The sequence below is a fragment of the Pelodiscus sinensis genome, chromosome 18 (genome assembly GCF_052426305.1).
Source record: "Pelodiscus sinensis isolate ZL-2025 chromosome 18, ASM5242630v1, whole genome shotgun sequence".
Lineage (NCBI taxonomy): Eukaryota > Metazoa > Chordata > Testudines > Trionychidae > Pelodiscus > Pelodiscus sinensis.
In genome coordinates, this window is record NC_143069.1 from 447,938 (window position 1) to 467,056 (window position 19,119).

General features: G+C 62.8%; 1 protein-coding gene across 3 annotated transcripts in view; it reads right to left on the reverse strand.

Annotated features, from left to right (window-relative positions):
- ACP7 (acid phosphatase 7, tartrate resistant (putative)) overlaps positions 1-19,119 on the reverse strand; it is a 24,383-nt gene continuing 5,264 nt past the window's right edge. For all 3 annotated transcript variants that reach the window (XM_075917215.2, XM_075917217.2, XM_075917214.2), the window contains 12 exons: positions 10,190-10,390; positions 9,064-9,246; positions 7,333-7,358; positions 6,834-6,931; positions 6,308-6,370; positions 5,800-5,914; positions 5,609-5,722; positions 5,390-5,444; positions 3,748-3,815; positions 3,591-3,662; positions 2,609-2,746; positions 1-1,067 (listed from right to left, as the gene is read on the reverse strand). In XM_075917215.2, the coding sequence (XP_075773330.2) occupies positions 1,002-1,067; positions 2,609-2,746; positions 3,591-3,662; positions 3,748-3,815; positions 5,390-5,444; positions 5,609-5,722; positions 5,800-5,914; positions 6,308-6,370; positions 6,834-6,931; positions 7,333-7,358; positions 9,064-9,246; positions 10,190-10,390 (1,199 nt within the window). In that variant the 3' untranslated portion in view covers positions 1-1,001. The remainder of the gene's footprint in view (positions 1,068-2,608; positions 2,747-3,590; positions 3,663-3,747; positions 3,816-5,389; positions 5,445-5,608; positions 5,723-5,799; positions 5,915-6,307; positions 6,371-6,833; positions 6,932-7,332; positions 7,359-9,063; positions 9,247-10,189; positions 10,391-19,119) is intronic.

Genomic DNA, 19,119 nt, shown 5'->3' on the forward strand with positions numbered 1-19,119 from the left:
AATTAGGCATTTGCTTTTATTCTGCCAAGGTACAGGCAGTCAAGGCCCCAAAGGCAACCCAGTGGGGTCCACAGGAGATAGGCATCACATACCTTTTAAGGCTGATTTTGTTTAGTTAATTTCCCAAGCATCAGTGCAAAAGATCCAGTGTGTAGCACAAAGCATCATCAGAGGCCACACAAAGAATACCAGGGATGCACCATGGGCCACGTGCTGCCTCCCTCCCCCCGCCCCACATACAGGGGTCTGACCCCAAAGAACGATCGCCAACTTCAGCGGGGCCACTCTTGCTCGATGTCAAAAGGCAAGTCTAGTGCCATCAGCTCCTCGTAGGGCTTACTGCATGACAGGGACCAGCAGGAGGGGAGAAACCCTGGGACAAGTCTTGGCTCATGCAGGAAAAAACAAAGATAAGGCAAGAAAATCATCCGATCCCAGATCCCCCTCCCCCCACAAGGCTCCAGCGGTGACAGGATTATCAGTGGCAATGCACCAGGCAATGCCGGGAGAACCTTTTAGATCGATGGGGCTATTTTGTAAGAGGCAGAACGGGCCAGTGGCAAGAAGAAAAGACTGGGTGTCAAGATGCCTGGTTTCTAATTCCTGGCCCAGACAGGGGGATGTGGCCTAATGATTAAAGCAGGGAAGACTAGAAATCAAGACCCCCTAAATCTAGGATTTTGATTTCTTTTTTTCCTCAGTGCCTCAGTTTCCCCACCTGGAACCTGGGAATATACAGTCACAGCCCCCCCGTATATAGTGCTCTGAGATGGTCAGGTACATGAAAGGGCTTTTCATCATTATAAAGACCAACCAGCAGGTTTTCCCCAGCTGCAAGGGAAGGCGTGTCCTTCCAGTGCCGTACATCAGAGCCCTGAGATTGAACCAGATTCGTTTGCAGTGCGTAAGCAGTTCTCATTCCAGCCTGAGAAGCGGGACCTCACGGGTTCAGGGGGCTGCAATCCCTCTGCCCAGCTCACGGCTGCATGTCTGTGGGCCGGCTAATGCCAAGCTTCAGGACCGTGCAAGTTCTTGATGACCCAGACTCCGTCCACGACTTTCCCATCCTGAAGGACAAAAGCAGGCCTCAGTTTCAGGAGCGGCTCTAGGGCATGCTGCCCCATGGCTCAGCACCCAGGCAGGCTCTGTGGTGAGCCAGGTACATGCTGGGAACAGGGACAGAGGGATGGACTGGAACAACAAAGGGGCCGAGTAGGATGCCAATACATCGCCAGTGGCATGAACATCTCTAGAGCGGCTTCCCTCCACCAGTCCCACAGCCTGGAGATCCCCTTCCCCTCCCAAGGCTCCTTCGTCTGAAGCGTCAATTAAGGATTCAGATGAAGTTGACGATCGCATTTCTAACGAAGCAAACGCAGCTACACGGGCCAGGAGTGGTTTGGATTTATGCCTAAGAATGGGAGGGAAGGGGGGGGAGTCTAGTGGGTAGAATGGCAGTGGGGTGGGGTAGGAGTCAGGACTCCTGGGTTCTACCTCTGACTGTGGGAAGGGAGCAGAGTCCAGTGGTCACAGCAGAGGGGCTAGAACTTAGGACTCCTGGGCTATGTCTACACTCGCGGCTTCTTGTGCGAGAAATATGCAAATGAGGCTAAGCGTGGAATATCGCCAAGCCTCATTTGCATACCTAACAAGCCGCCATTTTGCAGAAGAGGCTCTTGCGCCAGAAGGAGCTGTCTACACTGCCCCCTCTTACGCAAGAAACCCCCTCTTGCACAATGCTGTTACGCCGATTATTTTCAGGAATAACGGCATTGCACAAGAGGGGGTTTCTTGCGCAAGAGGAGCAGTGTAGCCAGCTCCTTCTGGCGCAAGAGCCTCTTCTGCAAAATGGCAGCTCATTAGGTATGCAAATGAGGCTCGGCAATATTCCACGCTCAGCCTCATTTGCATATTTCTCGTGCAAGAAGCCGCGAGTGTAGACATAGCTCTGGGTTCTATTCCTAGCCTGGGCGGAGCGCGAGGTCTAGTGGGTAGAATGGCAGGGGCCCGGAGCCAGGACTCAGTTAAAGCCCAGTGGCCAGACACCCCTACGCTGGGTCCGGTGCCCACTGAACTAGCCCGCAGAGGGACTGGCTTGGGGGCAGGACAGGGTGGGCAATAATTTTTGACTGGGGGCCACTTCAAAAGTGTTTAAAGTAGCCCCGAGCTGCCCTGGAAGGGGCGGGGCCTAAGGTGGAAGGGGCGGGGCCAGGACTCTTCCGTGCTCCCCACCCACAGGCCCTGATTGGTCTGGGGGCGGGGGAGGGCCCTACCCCCACCCCAAGAGAACTGCCAGCTGGCGGTTCCCTCTAGGCACCCCTGCCCCGGCGGTGGGAGGAGACTTCCCGCGTTTCCCCTGGCTGCCCCCGGGCACTCAGGGCCTGGGGAGGGGGGAGCACGGGAAGTCTCGCTCCCTGCCCCCGCCCTGCAAGGAAGCGCCCTGAGCAGCAGGGGGAGGCGCCCTCCCCTTGCCCCAAGCCCGACTGGCCCGAGGGCGAGGGAGCGGAAGGGCCTCTGCAGGCTGCAGCAGCTCGCTTGGGGGGCCAGATCCGCCCCACGGAGGCCCCTTTGCCCGGCCCAGGGGCTCCTTCCGCCGGCCGCGCTGTACCTGGTCATCCGACACTTGCTCCAGCCAGATGTGGGAGCGGTTGGCAACGTGCAGACGCGTGTAGCCGTAGTCCTCAATGCGCAAGGCACTCCACTCCCGCGGGCGGGGGACGAAAGGGTCCAGCCTCTCCTTACAGCCCTGTGGGGCCGAGGGGGCAGAGCCCATGGCATGAGCAGGGACGGGGCTACAACACTAGGTGGCCTCTCCCAACAGGGCAAGTTTCCAGCCAAACCCCACCTCCCACAGCCTCCGCCCGGCTTCCCTGCCCGCCTGCCCCTGTGCTCTAGCAGATAGAGCATTGAATGGGAAAGCGAGAGCCCAGGTTCCCCAGCTGCGCAAAGAGCGGGTGGGTCAGAGAAGAGCGACCGACTGTTCTAACCGCAACTCTGCAGCTCCTCTGCTGAGCCCTCCGTCCATCCCCTGGGCGTCTGGGGCCCCATCTTCACACAGCGGGACTGTCCTAGGGCAGGCGCAGGCCCAGCTCCTCCCCTCCTGCCCCCGTGCTCTAGCAGATAGAGCATTGAATGGGAAAGCGAGAGCCCAGGTTCCCCAGCTGCGCAAAGAGCGGGTGGGTCAGAGAAGAGCGACCGACTGTTCTAACCGCAACTCTGCAGCTCCTCTGCTGAGCCCTCCGTCCATCCCCTGGGCGTCTGGGGCCCCATCTTCACACAGCGGGACTGTCCTAGGGCAGGGGCAGGCCCAGCTCCTCTCCTCATGCCCTTGCCCTTAAACGAACACCCTAACAAGCACCTAACTTGGGCCCCAATCCTGGAAGTGCCCACCCCCGCACTGAATCTCAGTGGAGTCTGAGGGCACTCCGCCCCTCCCAGGAGGTGTTTGGTGCTGAACAGGCCCAGGCCCTTACAAGGTGGGCAGAGACGGCCCAGCCCTAGCGCCGCCGTGGCAGGTTTCCCCGCTGGCTGCAAGGAGAGGAGACGTGGGAATGGGGAGCCCGTGGTGCATGGCCCCCGCTGTCACTCACAGCGGATCCGGTGATGATATGCACGGGTGCTCGGGGGTTGGTGTAGGGCGAGCTGGCACTGCCGTTGTAGACCTGCAGCGGGAAGAGGCTGGTCAGACTCAGCTTTCAGGCAGGACAGCAACCCCGCAGGAACCCCGCTCCCCCAGCCGGGCGTCACCTGGTAATTGTAGACTGGCCACAGCCTCTCGTAGGAGTGTTCGTGGGCCCACAGCTCTAGATCCACACCTGGGGAAGAGGAGGAAGCATTGGTCAGGAACTGGCAGGACCGCGCCAGTGTGCTCTGCCGTGGGGCCCTGTTGCTGGGGGAGCGGCCCTTTAAGGGTCTGGGGGTGTCACCAACGGGCAGGCAGTCACTGGGCCCTGCCCCCATCCGCAGCCAGACGGGACCCTCAGCCGGCAGGGAGAACAGAAGGGTTCTTGGTTCCCAGGGACACAGCGTAGCACAGACCTGTCAGCAGAGGGACCAGCAGCAGCCAGCACAGCCCAGCCAGGGCCCTGCCCCCCAAGCCAGCAAGACTCCCCCACCCCCAGCAGCCTGGTCCCAGCCCTGCAGCCAGCCCCACCCCCTTCCTCTGTCCAGCTTCCAGGGCAAAAGGTGTCACCTGGTCGCCCCCCTCCCAGGCTCAGGTCACAGAAAGCATCAGCCCTTGTTGCATGTGGGAGAAGCTCACACGGAAATTCCCATCCTGCCACTGCTGCAGTGCCCAGGGAAACTGAGGCACACCCACAGGGTTACCTACCACAGGACAGTAAAACTCACATGCACCCTAACAAAGGGAACAGGGCAAACACAATCCCCCTTCAGCACAGAGGCTCTGCCCACGTTCTTGGGAGGGTGGGGAGCTCGGGCAGGAGGTGGGCCAAGGAATTCTCAGCCCAGCCCCCTGCCCCTCTCTCCAAGGTGGGTGCAAGGGCTCGTATGGTCTTGCCTACCATCCCCACGGGGCGACATCAATGGGCAGGGAGAGGCGTGAGGAGCAGATACGCCAGCGAGCACCCAAGCCCAGCCTGCCTAGAGGGACCTGAGCCAGGCAGAGCTGGGAGGGCAACGAAAAGCCAGCAAGCTGAAGGAGTGGGTGGGGAGGGGGAAGCTGCTTAAGAGGCAGGATGCGCTGGGGTGGGGTCTGGTGCCTGTGACCCCAGGAGCCCTTCGCGGGGCTGGAATCAGACCCCCCCACACAGGAGAGAGGAAGCAGAAAGGCCCTGGGGCACCAGGGACCTGCGAGGCCAGAGCTGAGAAAGGTGCCAGGGACTGAAATCCCTGGGAACAGGCTGCAGGGAGAAAGTGGCCTAAATAAACCCTGCAGCGGTGGTTGTCCTGGAGCATCCCTGGAGAGGGGCTGGGCCCCCGAGGGGAGACGGGGTGGTCGGCGTCTCTGCATCACAACCCAGGCCAGCTGATGGTGGCAGGGCTCTCCGAGGAGCACGGGGCAGAGGCTGACGCCCCCACAGCACACGGCCCGGCACCCCCAGAGCCGGTTCTCCCATAGGACGTGTCTGGCCGGTTTCTCCCCTCCCTCTGCACTGCACCCAGCGCCCCGGCAGGGGGAAGCCCCCGCTTCCCTGGGGTCCCCCTGGAGCGGGGGCGTGAGGCCAGTTGGGAGCGGGATGCTGGGAACGCGAGGTAAAAACCAGGCAGGGGCAGCTGCGAGCTCTCGGATGCCAATTGGCTTCCCACAAGGCTCGGGGATCTGCCTCGGTGCTGCCACCCCCGTCCCACGGGGCTCCGGGTTACAGCCCCAGCCCCGGCCTGTAGGGAGCTCCCTGGGTTCCCCCGGCGGCGTGAGGGGAGCAGGTACCGTATTTATAGAACAGGTCCTCCAGGCCGTACTGGTGTTGGAGCCCTCGGCGAATCTGAGGGAAAGGGGGGGAGGTGGGTTACCCCAAGCTCTCCAGTAAGTCTGCCCCCTGCCTCCTGGAGCAGCCTCGCTGGATCAGTCTAGGGGTCCCCTCCACTCCCCCCGGCTGGAAGCAAAAGCGCCCTCCTCTGCCCCAGCAGCCTTGGCCCCCCCACTCACGATGCTCTCGTGCTCCGTGCAGTCGTCGTGGTCGTTGTTGGAGCAGTACATGGGCCGGTGCCCCATGGTGATGATCCAGGGGTGCTGCCGGCGCCGCTCCGGCCGCGAGGCCTCCTGCCAGGAAAGGGGAGAGCTTGTGAGCGAGCCGGTCCGAGCAGCGGGGCTGCCAGGCGGGGGGGGGGGGGATCTACCTGCAAGTCCCGCTCCAGCCACTGGTACTGCTCAGGGACGAGCTGGCGGCCGTACTGCAGGTAGAAATACACCTCCGTGGAGAAGGAGATGATGTGGGCAGGTCCAATGTCCCAGCTGGGGGCCAAGAAGCAGAATCAGACTGGGGGAGGGAAGGACGAGCTTGGTGCTACGATGAGGGAAACTGAGGCACAGGATGGCCAAGCAGCATGTCCCTCAACACTCACACTGAGTCAGTAGCGCAGCCCAGGAGTCCTAGCACCCAGCTCCCTCCCAGCTCTAACCACTAGACTCTCCTCCCCTTCCCGGGGCTGGAAAGTCCTCACTCCCAGTTTCCACTAGAACCCTGCTCCCAGAACCAGGGATAGAACCCAGGTGCCCTCTGACCGCCTCCCCCATGCTAGCCATGGACAGCCAGGCCCAGAGAGCCCCCCTGCCAGCTGTAGGGCCAGGATGAGGCCCCTCCCCTCGCCGGAGTGCTGACCCCTGGTGGGGAGGTGGGGTGCTCACCTGTACCAAAGGCCCTCGGTATTCCCAGGCATGCTGAAACGGGCACGGTAGTTGGAGAAGTTGCTGGAGGAGGGAAGAACAATGAGGGGGCCACAGCAGGGATGTGGGGGGGTTACCCCTCCCCTTCCTAATTCCCAGCCTGGCAGCTCAAGCATCCCTAATGCAGTCTCAGGTCCCTCCCCCGGAGCAGATGGGGACGCCTCGGGCTCTGCCACACAGCCACCTCTCCCCCCGGCCCCCAAACACTTCTAGGGCAACAAGATCCCCTCCCCTATGCTCCGCCAGGCCAGTGGAGACCCATCAATCCCCTGCGTGGCACGTCCTGCGTGTGTCCACCGGGGACGCTGCCCAAGCATGGACCACCATGCCCGGAGCGAGAAGCCAGTGGCCAAGGCTGGAGGGGATCCAAGGGCAGCATGCAGGGCGGGCAAGAGGAGAGAGCCGGGCGGTGATGGAGATGAGGCAGGGCAGAGCCAGCCAGCTCTCACGTGCAAAGTGCCTTGCACGAGATCCACCCCCCACTCACTATTTCTCTTCGTGGTTCCCGGGGCAGGTCATGTACGGCACCGACGCGGCCACGGGCTCGATCTTGCGCATGAAGGCGTCTCCAACCCGGGCGTTACCCTGAACCCCAGAGAGACGCATCAGCTGGGGGGCAAGCGCCCGGCAGGGGAATGCCACGTCCTCACAGCACATGGCCACGTGCACAGAAGGGAGTGAGCAGATCCACGTGCAAACGGCTGCCAGGGCACGGATGAGCAGCGGGTGTTGACAGGGCCAACTGACATGGCTTCAATTCCCTTGCCAGGCTATGCAGAGCCCTGGCACCGCCCACAGCCCCGGGGCTCGGAGTACCAGCCTCCTGGACAAGTTCTGCAGCCCGGGCAGAGGTGCCCAGGGCAGGAGAGAGCCACACACAGGTGAGCAGGTAGAGAGGCGCACAGAGAGGCCCGCCAGTGGCGCCGGGACGTGGGGGCAGGCTGCAGCTGGAGGAGAAGGGGAGGCAGCGCGACTGCCCAATTTACCTGGTCCATGTCGTAGGCAAAATCGCCTGGGAAAGACAAGAGGGTCACAGTGACTCAGGCGCTCTGCCCTGGGAGAGGGGACGGCCTGGGGGGATTCTACCCAGACAGAGTCACCCCCCCTTTAAGGGGACAGAGCCGGCCTGATGCCCGAATCCCTTAGAGCTGGACACAGACCCTGTGAGTTTGTTCCTGGGGGCACCAATGGCCGACTGGTCGCTCCTGACACGGACGGGATCAGAGGCAGCGCCCCCTCTAGGGGACTGGCCCCTGCCCCATTCCCGGCCCCCCTGAGCCAGCCAGTTCCCACCCTGGGATGGGCTGAGAGCTGGCGTCTGCTGGAGGGGACAGGCCCCTGCCCCATTCCCGGCCCCCCTGAGCAGCCAGTTCCCGCCCTGGGATGGGCTGAGAGCTGGCGTCTGCTGGAGGGGACTGGCCCCTGCCCCATTCCCGGCCCCCCTGCGCCAGCCAGTTCCCGCCCTGGGATGGGCTGAGAGCTGGCATCTGCTGGAGGGGACAGGCCCCTGCCCCATTCCCGGCCCTCCTGAGCAAGCCAGGCCCGCCCTGGGGCTGGATTGGAGCTGGTGCCCCCAGAGGGAAAGGGCCCCATGTCGCATTCCCTGCTCCTGAGCCCAGGCCCGGCCTTTGGGCAAGATGAGTGAGGCGGTCACCTTGGGCCCCGCGCACCCAGGGCCCCCCCTGCGGCTCCGCGCACCCAGGGCCCCCCCCCCCGCGGCTCCATGCACTCAACCCCGCCCACCCAGCTAGGAGCCACACAGCTCAGCGTGCTGCCTTAGGCCCCGCGCACCCAGGGCCCCCCCCTGCGGCTCCGCGCACCCAGGGCCCCCCCCCTCCCGCAGCTCCATGCACTCAACCCCGCCCACCCAGCTAGGAGCCACACAGCTCAGCGTGCTGCCTTAGGTCCCGCGCACCCAGGGCCCCCCCGCGGCTCCGCGCACCCAGGGCCCCCCCTGCGGCTCCACGCACCCAGGGCCCCCCCCTGCGGCTCCACGCACCCAGGGCCCCCCCCCCCGCGGCTCCATGCACTCAACCCCGCCCACCCAGCTGGGAGCCGCACAGCTCAGCATGCTGCCTTGGGTCCTGCGCACCCAGGGCCCCCCTGCGGCTCCGCGCACCCAGGACCCCCCCCCCCCGTGGCTCCGTGCACCCAGGGCCCCCCCCGCGGCTCCGCGCACCCAGGGCCCCCCCCCTCCCGCAGCTCCATGCACTCAACCCCGCCCACCCAGCTAGGAGCCACACAGCTCAGCGTGCTGCCTTAGGTCCCGCGCACCCAGGGCCCCCCCGCGGCTCCGCGCACCCAGGGCCCCCCCTGCGGCTCCACGCACCCAGGGCCCCCCCCTGCGGCTCCACGCACCCAGGGCCCCCCCCCCCCGCGGCTCCATGCACTCAACCCCGCCCACCCAGCTGGGAGCCGCACAGCTCAGCATGCTGCCTTGGGTCCCGCGCACCCAGGGCCCCCCCCCCCGCGGCTCCGCGCACCCAGGGCCCCCCCCCCGCGGCTCCGTGCACCCAGGGCCCCCCCCCCGCGGCTCCGTGCACCCAGGGCCCCCCCCGCGGCTCCTCGCACCCAGGGCCCCACGCTGCCCAGCTCCGCGCACCCAGCTGGGAGCCGCACAGCTCAATGTGCTGCCTTGGGACCCGCACACGCTTTGGCCGGGCCTGCCCGAGCCCCTCCAGCCCCACTCCCAGGCCAGGGAGGGGCGAGACACGGACCTACGTGCAGCACCGCGTCATACAGCCCCTGCTGCGTGTCGCCCTGCAGCCGAGGCAGCGACTGTGGGTTGATGTTGCCCATGTCCCCGAAGACAGCGAGACGCGGGCTCCAGTCGGTGCCGTTCTGCAGAGCCCGGAAGCTGTAGGGCCGGCTCCAGCCCCGCGGGCTCCCACAGCGATAGGCTGCAGGGGCAGAGCAAGGAGAGACTCAGGGCGGGGGGGGGGGGGTAGCCCTACGTGGGTGTCTCTCTGTCCCCCTTCTGGAGGTGCTGAGCCTGTGTGTGCGTCCCCCTGCTGAGGGGCTGAGCCCTTGTGCGTGTGCCCCTGGGCCATGTCTACACTACAGAGTTTTTTCCGAAAAAACATCCCTTACGTCCGCACTGCAATTGCATTCTTCCCACCAAACCCTGAAAGAGCAGAGGGGCTTTTCCGACACTGGTAAACCTCCTTCTACAAAAGAGCTCTTCTGCAAAAAGGCCTGCGTGGGGGGGAGAGGGAGCCCCTTCGGAAGAAGGGGAGAGAGCGAGGTGCCCTGGTGGCCACTCGGTCCATAGAAATCGCAGCTTACATGTGAGAGAGCGCCCATTCAGTGCGGACGCTGTCGAAAAAGGAGATCGCTTTTCCGATGGGCGGACACGCTCCTCCGGAAGAAGGGGGGGGGGGAGAGAGAGAGAGAGAGAGAGAGAGAGAGAGAGAGAGAGAGAGAGTGTGTGTGTGTGTGTGTGTGTGTGTGTCCCTCCCTCCCTCCCTACTGCCCCCTGCTGGAGGCGCTGCGCCCTGCTCGTGTGTTCACGCCTAATTCCGTGGAGAGCAGTTTGCACGGCTGGGGCTCAGAACCCAGAGGTGAGCACATGGAGCAGACTGCCTGCTCACAGATGGGGTGTGTGCCTAGTGCACGTGGCAGTGTGTGCGTGTGCGTAGGGACGTGCCCCACCTATCAGCGTGCACGTGCGTGTGGCAGGGCTGCACACGTGTGTCTGGGAGCCCCCCCTAGGAGTGCAGCTCAGCTGTGCCCTGCCACAAGCTGCCCGTTCTTAGCCGGGCTCTGGGCTCGCCATCCCCCACCGGTGCCGGGGTGCTGGGGAGCGTCTGGCGCCTGCCGGGAGCCGTGGCCCCGCCCACTCACCGTAGCGCTGCCCGGGCGCCAGGCCCCGCAGTGTGACCCGGTGGATGAACATGCTGCGGTGCAGCCACCCGCCATCCACGAACCGGCTGGCCTGGCCCTTAGCAGAGGCAGTGAGGGCCCCGCCCGGCTCCGGGCCGAACTCCACGATGGAGCTGGCCGGGGAGAAGGTCGTCCAGGTGACTGTCATGGCGGTGGGGTCACCTGCCGGTGGGAGAACAGCCCAGTGAGTGCGCGGAGCCCCAGCCCATCTAGGAGCTACGGGGCCAATTCCACTCGCAGCCAGCTCCACCCACCCCAACCCCAACCCCACCCAGCGTCCGCCGCTGGCTCTGGCCGGCCACGGGGGGCTGCTGGTCAGTCCTGCAGCCAGACCCATTTCCAAAGAGCTGGATCCACCAGGAAAACTACGTCAGGCGTCCCCCATTTCACCAGAGCCCCGGAAATGAGGCACAGCGAGAAGGGGCACAAAGTGCCCCCCCCAACCACTATCCCCCACTGCCCACCCAGATCTAGGAACAGAACCGAGGAGTCCTGGCGTCCAGCCCCCCTAACCACTATCCCCCACTGCCCACCCAGATCTAGGAACAGAACCTAGGAGTCCTGGCGTCCAGCCCCCCTAACCACTATCCCCCACTGCCCACCCAGATCTAGGAACAGAACCTAGGAGTCCTGGCGTCCAGCCCCCCTAACCACTATCCCCCACTGCCCACCAAGATCTAGGAACAGAACCTAGGAGTCCTGGCGTCCAGCCCCCCTAACCACTATCCCCCACTGCCCACTCAGATCTAGGAACAGAACCTAGGAGTCCTGGCGTCCAGCCCCCCTAACCACTATCCCCCACTGCCCACCCAGATCTAGGAACAGAACCTAGGAGTCCTGGCGTCCAGCCCCCCTAACCACTATCCCCCACTGCCCACCCAGATCTAGGAACAGAACCTAGGAGTCCTGGCATCCAGCCCCCCCAACCACTATCCCCCACTGCCCACCCAGATCTAGGAACAGAACCTAGGAGTCCTGGCGTCCAGCCCCCCTAACCACTATCCCCCACTGCCCACCCAGATCTAGGAACAGAACCTAGGAGTCCTGGCATCCAGCCCCCCCAACCACTATCCCCCACTGCCCACCCAGATCTAGGAACAGAACCTAGGAGTCCTGGCGTCCAGCCCCCCCAACCACTATCCCCCACTGCCCACCCAGATCTAGGAACAGAACCTAGGAGCCCTGGCGTCCAGCCCCCCTAACCACTATCCCCCACTGCCCACCCAGATCTAGGAACAGAACCTAGGAGTCCTGGCGTCCAGCCCCCCTAACCACTATCCCCCACTGCCCACCCAGATCTAGGAACAGAACCTAGGAGTCCTGGCATCCAGCCCCCCCAACCACTATCCCCCACTGCCCACCCAGATCTAGGAACAGAACCTAGGAGTCCTGGCGTCCAGCCCCCCTAACCACTATCCCCCACTGCCCACCCAGATCTAGGAACAGAACCTAGGAGTCCTGGCATCCAGCCCCCCTAACCACTATCCCCCACTGCCCACTCAGATCTAGGAACAGAACCTAGGAGTCCTGGCGTCCAGCCCCCCTAACCACTATCCCCCACTGCCCACCAAGATCTAGGAACAGAACCTAGGAGTCCTGGCATCCAGCCCCCGCAACCACTATCCCCCACTGCCCACCCAGATCTAGGAACAGAACCTAGGAGTCCTGGCATCCAGCCCCCCTAACCACTATCCCCCACTGCCCACCAAGATCTAGGAACAGAACCTGGGAGTCCTGGCATCCAGCCCCCCTAACCACTATCCCCCACTGCCCACCCAGATCTAGGAACAGAACCTGGGAGTCCTGGCATCCAGCCCCCCCAACCACTATCCCCCACTGCCCACCCAGATCTAGGAACAGAACCTGGGAGTCCTGGCATCCAGCCCCCCTAACCACTATCCCCCACTGCCCACCCAGATCTAGGAACAGAACCTAGGAGTCCTGGCGTCCAGCCCCCCTAACCACTATCCCCCACTGCCCACCAAGATCTAGGAACAGAACCTAGGAGTCCTGGCATCCAGCCCCCCTAACCACTATCCCCCACTGCCCACCCAGATCTAGGAACAGAACCTAGGAGTCCTGGCATCCAGCCCCCCTAACCACTATCTCCCACTGCCCACCAAGATCTAGGAACAGAACCTAGGAGTCCTGGCATCCAGCCCCCCTAACCACTATCCCCCACTGCCCACCCAGATCTAGGAACAGAACCTAGGAGTCCTGGCATCCAGCCCCCCTAACCACTATCCCCCACTGCCCACCCAGATCTAGGAACAGAACCTAGGAGTCCTGGCATCCAGCCCCCCCCAACCACTATCCCCCACTGCCCACCCAGATCTAGGAACAGAACCTAGGAGTCCTGGCATCCAGCCCCCCTAACCACTATCCCCCACTGCCCACCCAGATCTAGGAACAGAACCTAGGAGTCCTGGCGTCCAGCCCCCCTAACCACTATCCCCCACTGCCCACCCAGATCTAGGAACAGAACCTAGGAGTCCTGGCATCCAGCCCCCCCCAACCACTATCCCCCACTGCCCACCCAGATCTAGAAACAGAACCTAGGAGTCCTGGCATCCAGCCCCCCCCAACCACTATCCCCCACTGCCCACCCAGATCTAGGAACAGAACCTAGGAGCCCTGGCGTCCAGCCCCCCTAACCACTATCCCCCACTGCCCACCCAGATCTAGGAACAGAACCTAGGAGTCCTGGCATCCAGCCCCCCTAACCACTATCCCCCACTGCCCACCCAGATCTAGGAACAGAACCTAGGAGTCCTGGCGTCCAGCCCCCCTAACCACTATCCCCCACTGCCCACCCAGATCTAGGAACAGAACCTAGGAGTCCTGGCATCCAGCCCCCCCAACCACTATCCCCCACTGCCCACCCAGATCTAGGAACAGAACCTAGGAGTCCTGGCATCCAGCCCCCCCCAACCACTATCCCCCACTGCCCACCCAGATCTAGGAACAGAACCTAGGAGTCCTGGCATCCAGCCCCCCTAACCACTATCCCCCACTGCCCACCCAGATCTAGGAACAGAACCTAGGAGTCCTGGCATCCAGCCCCCCCAACCACTATCCCCCACTGCCCACCAAGATCTAGGAACAGAACCTAGGAGTCCTGGCATCCAGCCCCCCCCAACCACTATCCCCCACTGCCCACCCAGATCTAGGAACAGAACCTAGGAGTCCTGGCGTCCAGCCCCCCTAACCACTATCCCCCACTGCCCACCCAGATCTAGGAACAGAACCTAGGAGTCCTGGCATCCAGCCCCCCTAACCACTATCCCCCACTGCCCACCCAGATCTAGGAACAGAACCTAGGAGTCCTGGCATCCAGCCCCCCCAACCACTATCCCCCACTGCCCACCCAGATCTAGGAACAGAACCTAGGAGTCCTGGCGTCCAGCCCCCCTAACCACTATCCCCCACTGCCCACCCAGATCTAGGAACAGAACCTAGGAGTCCTGGCATCCAGCCCCCCCAACCACTATCCCCCACTGCCCACCCAGATCTAGGAACAGAACCTAGGAGTCCTGGCGTCCAGCCCCCCTAACCACTATCCCCCACTGCCCACCCAGATCTAGGAACAGAACCTAGGAGTCCTGGCGTCCAGCCCCCCTAACCACTATCCCCCACTGCCCACCCAGATCTAGGAACAGAACCTAGGAGTCCTGGCATCCAGCCCCCCCCAACCACTATCCCCCACTGCCCACCCAGATCTAGGAACAGAACCTAGGAGTCCTGGCGTCCAGCCCCCCTAACCACTATCCCCCACTGCCCACCCAGATCTAGGAACAGAACCTAGGAGTCCTGGCATCCAGCCCCCCCCAACCACTATCCCCCACTGCCCACCCAGATCTAGGAACAGAACCTAGGAGTCCTGGCGTCCAGCCCCCCCAACCACTATCCCCCACTGCCCATCCTGATCTAGGAACAGAACCTAGGAGTCCTGGCATCCAGCCCCCCTAACCACTATCCCCCACTGCCCACCCAGATCTAGGAACAGAACCTAGGAGTCCTGGCATCCAGCCCCCCCCAACCACTATCCCCCACTGCCCACCCAGATCTAGGAACAGAACCTAGGAGTCCTGGCATCCAGCCCCCCCAACCACTATCCCCCACTGCCCACCCAGATCTAGGAACAGAACCTAGGAGTCCTGGCATCCAGCCCCCCCCAACCACTATCCCCCACTGCCCACCCAGATCTAGGAACAGAACCTAGGAGTCCTGGCATCCAGCCCCCCCCAACCACTATCCCCCACTGCCCACCCAGATCTAGGAACAGAACCTAGGAGTCCTGGCATCCAGCCCCCCTAACCACTATCCCCCACTGCCCACCAAGATCTAGGAACAGAACCTAGGAGTCCTGGCATCCAGCCCCCGCAACCACTATCCCCCACTGCCCACCCAGATCTAGGAACAGAACCTAGGAGCCCTGGCATCCAGCCCCCGCAACCACTATCCCCCACTGCCCACCCAGATCTAGGAACAGAACCTAGGAGTCCTGGCGTCCAGCCCCCCTAACCACTATCCCCCACTGCCCACCCAGATCTAGGAACAGAACCTAGGAGTCCTGGCGTCCAGCCCCCCCAACCACTATCCCCCACTGGCCACCCAGATCTAGAAACAGAACCTAGGAGTCCTGGCATCCAGCCCCCCTAACCACTATCCCCCACTGCCCACCCAGATCTAGAAACAGAACCTAGGAGTCCTGGCATCCAGCCCCCCCCAACCACTATCCCCCACTGCCCACCCAGATCTAGGAACAGAACCTAGGAGTCCTGGCATCCAGCCCCCCCAACCACTATCCCCCACTGCCCACCCAGATCTAGGAACAGAACCTAGGAGCCCCGGCGTCCAGCCCCCCTAACCACTATCCCCCACTGGCCACCCAGATCTAGGAACAGAACCTAGGAGTCCTGGCATCCAGCCCCCCTAACCACTATCCCCCACTGCCCACCCAGATCTAGGAACAGAACCTAGGAGTCCTGGCGTCCAGCCCCCCTAACCACTATCCCCCACTGCCCACCAAGATCTAGGAACAGAACCTAGGAGTCCTGGCATCCAGCCCCCCTAACCACTATCCCCCACTGCCCACCCAGATCTAGGAACAGAACCTAGGAGTCCTGGCATCCAGCCCCCCTAACCACTATCTCCCACTGCCCACCAAGATCTAGGAACAGAACCTAGGAGTCCTGGCATCCAGCCCCCCTAACCACTATCCCCCACTGCCCACCCAGATCTAGGAACAGAACCTAGGAGTCCTGGCATCCAGCCCCCCTAACCACTATCCCCCACTGCCCACCCAGATCTAGGAACAGAACCTAGGAGTCCTGGCATCCAGCCCCCCCCAACCACTATCCCCCACTGCCCACCCAGATCTAGGAACAGAACCTAGGAGTCCTGGCATCCAGCCCCCCTAACCACTATCCCCCACTGCCCACCCAGATCTAGGAACAGAACCTAGGAGTCCTGGCGTCCAGCCCCCCTAACCACTATCCCCCACTGCCCACCCAGATCTAGGAACAGAACCTAGGAGTCCTGGCATCCAGCCCCCCCCAACCACTATCCCCCACTGCCCACCCAGATCTAGAAACAGAACCTAGGAGTCCTGGCATCCAGCCCCCCCCAACCACTATCCCCCACTGCCCACCCAGATCTAGGAACAGAACCTAGGAGCCCCGGCGTCCAGCCCCCCTAACCACTATCCCCCACTGCCCACCCAGATCTAGGAACAGAACCTAGGAGTCCTGGCATCCAGCCCCCCTAACCACTATCCCCCACTGCCCACCCAGATCTAGGAACAGAACCTAGGAGTCCTGGCGTCCAGCCCCCCTAACCACTATCCCCCACTGCCCACCCAGATCTAGGAACAGAACCTAGGAGTCCTGGCATCCAGCCCCCCCCAACCACTATCCCCCACTGCCCACCCAGATCTAGGAACAGAACCTAGGAGTCCTGGCATCCAGCCCCCCCCAACCACTATCCCCCACTGCCCACCCAGATCTAGGAACAGAACCTAGGAGTCCTGGCATCCAGCCCCCCTAACCACTATCCCCCACTGCCCACCCAGATCTAGGAACAGAACCTAGGAGTCCTGGCATCCAGCCCCCCCAACCACTATCCCCCACTGCCCACCAAGATCTAGGAACAGAACCTAGGAGTCCTGGCATCCAGCCCCCCCCAACCACTATCCCCCACTGCCCACCCAGATCTAGGAACAGAACCTAGGAGTCCTGGCGTCCAGCCCCCCTAACCACTATCCCCCACTGCCCACCCAGATCTAGGAACAGAACCTAGGAGTCCTGGCATCCAGCCCCCCTAACCACTATCCCCCACTGCCCACCCAGATCTAGGAACAGAACCTAGGAGTCCTGGCATCCAGCCCCCCCAACCACTATCCCCCACTGCCCACCCAGATCTAGGAACAGAACCTAGGAGTCCTGGCGTCCAGCCCCCCCAACCACTATCCCCCACTGCCCACCCAGATCTAGGAACAGAACCTAGGAGTCCTGGCGTCCAGCCCCCCTAACCACTATCCCCCACTGCCCACCCAGATCTAGGAACAGAACCTAGGAGTCCTGGCGTCCAGCCCCCCTAACCACTATCCCCCACTGCCCACCCAGATCTAGGAACAGAACCTAGGAGTCCTGGCATCCAGCCCCCCCCAACCACTATCCCCCACTGCCCACCCAGATCTAGGAACAGAACCTAGGAGTCCTGGCGTCCAGCCCCCCTAACCACTATCCCCCACTGCCCACCAAGATCTAGGAACAGAACCTAGGAGTCCTGGCATCCAGCCCCCCCCAACCACTATCCCCCACTGCCCACCCAGATCTAGGAACAGAACCTAGGAGTCCTGGCGTCCAGCCCCCCCAACCACTATCCCCCACTGCCCACCCAGATCTAGGAACAGAACCTAGGAGTCCTGGCATCCAGCCCCCCTAACCACTATCCCCCACTGCCCACCCAGATCTAGGAACAGAACCTAGGAGTCCTGGCGTCCAGCCCCCCTAACCACTATCCCCCACTGCCCACCCAGATCTAGGAACAGAACCTAGGAGTCCTGGCATCCAGCCCCCCCCAACCACTATCCCCCACTGCCCACCCAGATCTAGGAACAGAACCTAGGAGTCCTGGCATCCAGCCCCCCCAACCACTATCCCCCACTGCCCACCCAGATCTAGGAACAGAACCTAGGAGTCCTGGCGTCCAGCCCCCCTAACCACTATCCCCCACTGCCTACCCAGATCTAGGAACAGAACCTAGGAGTCCTGGCATCCAGCCCCCGCAACCACTATCCCCCACTGCCCACCCAGATCTAGGAACAGAACCTAGGAGTCCTGGCATCCAGCCCCCGCAACCACTATCCCCCACTGCCCACTCAGATCTAGGAACAGAACCTAGGAGTCCTGGCATCCAGCCCCCCTAACCACTATCCCCCACTGCCCACCAAGATCTAGGAACAGAACCTAGGAGTCCTGGCATCCAGCCCCCGCAACCACTATCCCCCACTGCCCACCCAGATCTAGGAACAGAACCTAGGAGTCCTGGCGTCCAGCCCCCCTAACCACTATCCCCCACTGCCCACCCAGATCTAGGAACAGAACCTAGGAGCCCTGGCATCCAGCCCCCGCAACCACTATCCCCCACTGCCCACCCAGATCTAGGAACAGAACCTAGGAGTCCTGGCGTCCAGCCCCCCTAACCACTATCCCCCACTGCCCACCCAGATCTAGGAACAGAACCTAGGAGTCCTGGCGTCCAGCCCCCCTAACCACTATCCCCCACTGCCCACCCAGATCTAGGAACAGAACCTAGGAGCCCTGGCATCCAGCCCCCGCAACCACTATCCCCCACTGCCCACCCAGATCTAGGAACAGAACCTAGGAGTCCTGGCATCCAGCCCCCCTAACCACTATCCCCCACTGCCCACCCAGATCTAGGAACAGAACCTAGGAGTCCTGGCGTCCAGCCCCCCTAACCACTATCCCCCACTGCCCACCCAGATCTAGGAACAGAACCTAGGAGTCCTGGCATCCAGCCCCCCCAACCACTATCCCCCACTGCCCACCCAGATCTAGGAACAGAACCTAGGAGTCCTGGCGTCCAGCCCCCCTAACCACTATCCCCCACTGCCCACCCAGATCTAGGAACAGAACCTAGGAGTCCTGGCATCCAGCCCCCCCAACCACTATCCCCCACTGCCCACCCAGATCTAGGAACAGAACCTAGGAGTCCTGGCATCCAGCCCCCCCAACCACTATCCCCCACTGCCCACCCAGATCTAGGAACAGAACCTAGGAGTCCTGGCGTCCAGCCCCCCCCAACCACTATCCCCCACTGCCCACCCAGATCTAGGAACAGAACCTAGGAGCCCTGGCATCCAGCCCCCGCAACCACTATCCCCCACTGCCCACCCAGATCTAGGAACAGAACCTAGGAGTCCTGGCGTCCAGCCCCCCTAACCACTATCCCCCACTGCCCACCCAGATCTAGGAACAGAACCTAGGAGCCCTGGCATCCAGCCCCCGCAACCACTATCCCCCACTGCCCACCCAGATCTAGGAACAGAACCTAGGAGTCCTGGCGTCCAGCCCCCCTAACCACTATCCCCCACTGCCCACCCAGATCTAGGAACAGAACCTAGGAGTCCTGGCATCCAGCCCCCCCAACCACTATCCCCCACTGCCCACCCAGATCTAGGAACAGAACCTAGGAGTCCTGGCGTCCAGCCCCCCTAACCACTATCCCCCACTGCCCACCCAGATCTAGGAACAGAACCTAGGAGTCCTGGCGTCCAGCCCCCCTAACCACTATCCCCCACTGCCCACCCAGATCTAGGAACAGAACCTAGGAGTCCTGGCATCCAGCCCCCCCCAACCACTATC